The sequence below is a fragment of the Loa loa genome, assembly GCF_000183805.2.
Source record: "Loa loa unplaced genomic scaffold supercont3.182, whole genome shotgun sequence".
Classification (NCBI taxonomy): domain Eukaryota; kingdom Metazoa; phylum Nematoda; class Chromadorea; order Rhabditida; family Onchocercidae; genus Loa; species Loa loa.
Genome location: NW_018108362.1, coordinates 4032 through 8566, shown reverse-complemented (window position 1 = coordinate 8566; position 4535 = coordinate 4032). Strand labels below are relative to the sequence as shown.

The window sequence follows — 4535 nt, the reverse complement described above, 5'->3', positions numbered from 1 at the left end:
ATTTATTATTATTATTATTATTATTATTATTATTATTATTATTATTATTATTATTATTATTATTATTATTATTATTATTATTATTATTATTATTATTATTATTATTATTATTATTATTATTATTATTATTATTATTATATTATTATCATTATTATTATTATTGTTATTATTATTATTATTATTATTATTATTATTATTATTATTATTATTATTATTATTATTATTATTATATTATCATTATTATTATTATTGTTATTGTTATTATTATTAATCATTATTATTAATCATTATTGTTAATTATTATTATTAATTATTATTATTAATTATTATTATTAATTATTATTATTATTATATGTTATTATTGTTGTTATTGCTAATTACCATTGTTAATTATTGTTGTTGTTATTATTTCCACTTATAAATGATGTTTCAGGAAAATCCATCTTTTGTAGCACGAGAAATTAGTCCATCAACTATTTCTACAACGATGTCTAAGTCCTTTTCTTTGCTTTCAATTTCTAAGTGATATGATTTTTTTTTTTTAATATTTTTCTAGCAAGAGCTATGATTGTATGATGCATTTCTAGGATTAAATGTATTTGATATGCAATACAAAGGATGAAAAAAGCATGAGTATACAAAGATCCCTGAAATCTTTGAAACTTCTTTTCTAGCCTTTGATCTTACGATGATTTTTCTTCAAACTTTTGTTTCCACAATCAAAATATCTGCAATCTTTTCATCAAAAATCTCATCATTAGATTTTTATTTTGTCGAAGGATATTAAAAGATAAAAAGAGCTACGGTCAAGTTTTTGTCTTACTCAGATCAGTTTTTTTTTTTGGTTTAATAAAGTTCTAAGTGGACGACTAATCAATTATTAGCAAAAAAAGATATATATTATTTTTAGCGAAACAACAATGGATGAAATTAATGAAGTTGTTGGGGAAATCTTTTCAAGGATACAGTATACAACACTTACATATGAGCGCTTGAATAGAATTAAGAAATATTTCATTGAATCGCAAATACTTACATCAAATGAATTGGTTATTATCGCCTTCATCTACTTCCACTAATTGCTTTCATTTAATGTTTGAATCAACAAAAATTCCTCCTGCTTTAAACTTTTCATCATTAACTTAACAAAATCAACGCATAAAAATTTAAATTTTAAGGATGCATTTAAGTGGATAACTGATAATATGGAAACAATCTATAAGGATCCGATAAATGCATGCAAAAAATTACGTGTTGCTATTGGTAATCGAAGTATTCCAATTGAGTTCGCTATAAAGGTTTCATTTCCAGTTTATATTCTTTTAATTGATTAATTAAAAACAATCGTTGTAATTCAATACCATTTGGAGAAAAAAGTGATATCAACATTGATTGATTTAATTTTAATTGATATATTGATTGGTTGAGAGAATTCAAAAAAATGTGATTTATTGAACAATAATCGATAAAGTTAACTGAATAATTTAATGATAAATGTGTCGTAGATGTACAACAAAATAAGTAATTTAGTCCAGTAAAATAAATAATGATTTCAAGATTTGTTACAAAAAAGAATTTTTGCAATTTGAGAATTTTAATGACATATGCTTGAAATAATGATGGAAACAAAGTGAAGTTTCTAGCTAATAATTATCTAAATCATTATATTTTAGGCTCTCCAGCCATTTGTCGAGAATCATACAATCCGTATGACAGATATGATCAAGTACTGCTCATATGAGGGACGAAAGAAAATAACCATCAATGAATTGTCGCATATACTAAAACGCTTAATGAAAATGAATATTAAGCATGTTTTGTTTGTCGATTCTCATTCCATTCCTACAGTACTACTTTAAAATTTATCTCATACGCAACAGCTTTGAAAGTATTATCTTCAATATTCTTAATTGCTCTTATCTGTTATTCAATATTACTTTCGAAATAAAAATTTCATATTTCAATCACAAAAAATAAAATTTTCTCGTTACTGCAAAAAAAAAAAGGAAAGAGACAATATCCTTTAATCAGTGTGACAGGATAAAATAAGAGAATAAATATGAAATTGTAACTCTCTTCTCATCTATATCTATCCTCTGTCACCATTAAATGAGAGAGGGAGAGTTAATTTGTACTAAAAAAAAAAATGTATCAATCCTATGATTTTATTGATATAAAAATATTTACAAATTTTACTAGTAAGTAAGATTATTAGTCATACCATAGGATAAACTCATTAATATTATAAATCAAATTAAAGATAAAAGTTTGCTCAATTTTACTAATAAAAGGCCACATTTTCTTTTATTCCTTTTCCGCATTTCAGAAGAATTAGGCGTATGTAATTAATTATTCATTATAAATCAGTTCGTAATGCTTCATTTAAATGCGATCATTTACAATTAATTATCACATGTATGTCTCAGCAATTCCAGTAGGTTATAAATATGTTTAAGCTAAGTATAATTTGCATGTTAATGAATGAATGATTTCATTTGTGTCGTATCTTGTCGTTTGCACGGATCACGTAGCATTTATTTGATTACGGTTCTTCTGGTAGTGTTTCTTCCGATTTTTTGCCTAAAATTTAATTATATCAGGAAAAAAAGTTGGAAATTCTCTTCTTTTATAATATTTAAAAAAATTGCTACATTTGGTTCAAATATATTTTGAAATGAATTTGTCATTTTGCTCAAAATTGATGGCAATCTTAAAAGAGGAAATGTCATACTTTTCTTCTTTTTCTTCTTTTTCGTCTTTTCATTTTCTCCTTTATTTTCTCCTAAATTTGATTTTCTCTTTTTTCCTCTTAAAAATTGAATGTTGCAATATTTTAATGAAAGATTTAATAAGATTGTTGCAAATTACCTTCTTTCTTATTTCCTTTGGAACTTTTCTTCTTTTTGCTCTTTTTACTCTTTGACTTCTTTTTCTTCTTCTTCTTCTTTTCACCTCTATAATGATCGGATGAAATGATCTCCAATGCTTAAAAACACATTATCGATTGACTTAATTATTAATCAAATTTGAATACCTAAAAAAAGAATAAAAAAAATGTAACTTACGTGACAAGTCCTTTCTCTGGTGTTTCATCGGTTGGAGCTGCACCAGCACGAAACGGAGATGGTTGACCTTCTTCCTGATTTAACGTTGATGTACGAAGGGCGGTAGCACCAGCTTGTGTCTCACCTTCCGGTACTGCTGCTGGTTTGTCATCATCTGATGTTCCTGTTACTAATCGGTTTCCAGAACTGTAGCTTCCAACAGAGCCGGGTGGCAGTGTTTCAGGTGGTACCTCCTAAATTCATTTACTTTTCTTTATTTCATTAGTTCAAATGTATGCCTTAAATTTGTTATAATTATTCAATTCGTAAATTTTAATAAAACTAGCGATTCAAATAAATAAAAATAAATATTTTCTATTTTGCTTCTTTTTTGTTTCAGTTTAAAAGACTAACAGTTGGACGAAGAAAAGGTTGCATCATACTATCGATAGCAACCTGAAAATGACAATTCTTCGATCTTTCTAATTTATCACTTTAATAAATCTTCATTAATTAATTTCCAAATTAATTCCTTCCATTAAATTTTGTTTTTTTTCAAACTTCTACTCTTCTTGAAATTGTGGAAGGATGAAAATTTCGAAAAGTCAAATAATGTTTTTCACACCTAAAAATAGTAAATAATTTTTAAAAATCAAACAAAGGATGTAATTTCAAGCTAATCTTTTGTTCTCGTTGATATCCTGGTAAAGATGCTTGAGCAATTGGCGCAGTAGCATTTACCATTTGCGCCTGCAATTTATTACTGATAATTAGCTGTTTTAACATTAAATTATCTTTAGTTTTTCCCGAAATTTCGGAAAATTTTTAATACTTCACATTTTTTTAACTTAGCTAAGAAGTTTCCCATCACTAATCAGTCATTTATCATTGCTAATTAGCAGATAGTATTTATATCTAGTCATTTTTAAACTTATTAAAATATCCCAAAAGATTAGCTAAACTTTAATCGAATTATACTGTCAACTAAGGTCAAAGGTTAAGTTGGATAGATTGAAAGCTAACATCTCGCTTTACAATTTGTCCTGAAGACGATGTAACTTTTCCTTGCAATGCATCACACGCCGAAACAGACAAATTGTTGATAGCTTCCCTGCATGCTGGCTGTAAGAAAAAAAAAAAAACTTTAGAAAACATTTTTATACAATTAATTAATTAGTTATGCAGTTAATTTGAATATTACTTTGGTTGCGTAAAGATAAAAAACGCCAATTGCAGCCATGGCAATGACAAATGTCACAAATGCCATTGATTTACTTCCACAACCGTCCTATTACAAATGTATAAATGAAAACAATACAAGCATTTGTCATTGTCACTTTCATTTTATTCCAATAATTTTTGCATTTTTTTTTTCTTTTTTATTGCGAGAAGGAAAAAAAAGAAAACTTACATACAGTAATGAAGCAAAATAAATTATTGCTGCAATTAACAAAAAAAAAAAAAAAAAGATTTTATCCTTTAAAATTTTTT

At 25.9% G+C, this 4535-nt stretch overlaps 3 protein-coding genes across 3 annotated transcripts; 1 reads left to right on the top strand and 2 right to left on the bottom strand.

Moving 5' to 3' along the window:
* Positions 1 to 920: 920 nt before the first annotated feature.
* On the top strand, positions 921 to 1859 carry LOAG_12912 (hypothetical protein; the record flags this gene model as incomplete). Its single annotated transcript, XM_003148423.1, has 3 exons — positions 921 to 1049; positions 1179 to 1298; positions 1674 to 1859. The coding sequence occupies 3 exons, from the start codon at positions 921 to 923 to the stop codon at positions 1857 to 1859; spliced, it is 435 nt and encodes a 144-aa protein (XP_003148471.1).
* A 643-nt stretch (positions 1860 to 2502) lies between these two features.
* On the bottom strand, positions 2503 to 3485 carry LOAG_18044 (hypothetical protein; the record flags this gene model as incomplete). The annotated part of the gene is made up of 4 exons (XM_020450714.1): positions 2503 to 2580; positions 2869 to 2954; positions 3066 to 3298; positions 3459 to 3485. 4 exons carry the CDS (start codon positions 3483 to 3485, stop codon positions 2543 to 2545), a joined length of 384 nt encoding a protein of 127 aa, XP_020305568.1. The 3' UTR covers positions 2503 to 2542.
* A 204-nt stretch (positions 3486 to 3689) lies between these two features.
* On the bottom strand, positions 3690 to 4311 carry LOAG_18043 (hypothetical protein; the record flags this gene model as incomplete). Its single annotated transcript, XM_020450713.1, has 3 exons — positions 3690 to 3794; positions 4068 to 4166; positions 4246 to 4311. 3 exons carry the CDS (start codon positions 4309 to 4311, stop codon positions 3690 to 3692), a joined length of 270 nt encoding a protein of 89 aa, XP_020305567.1.
* Positions 4312 to 4535: the final 224 nt, after the last annotated feature.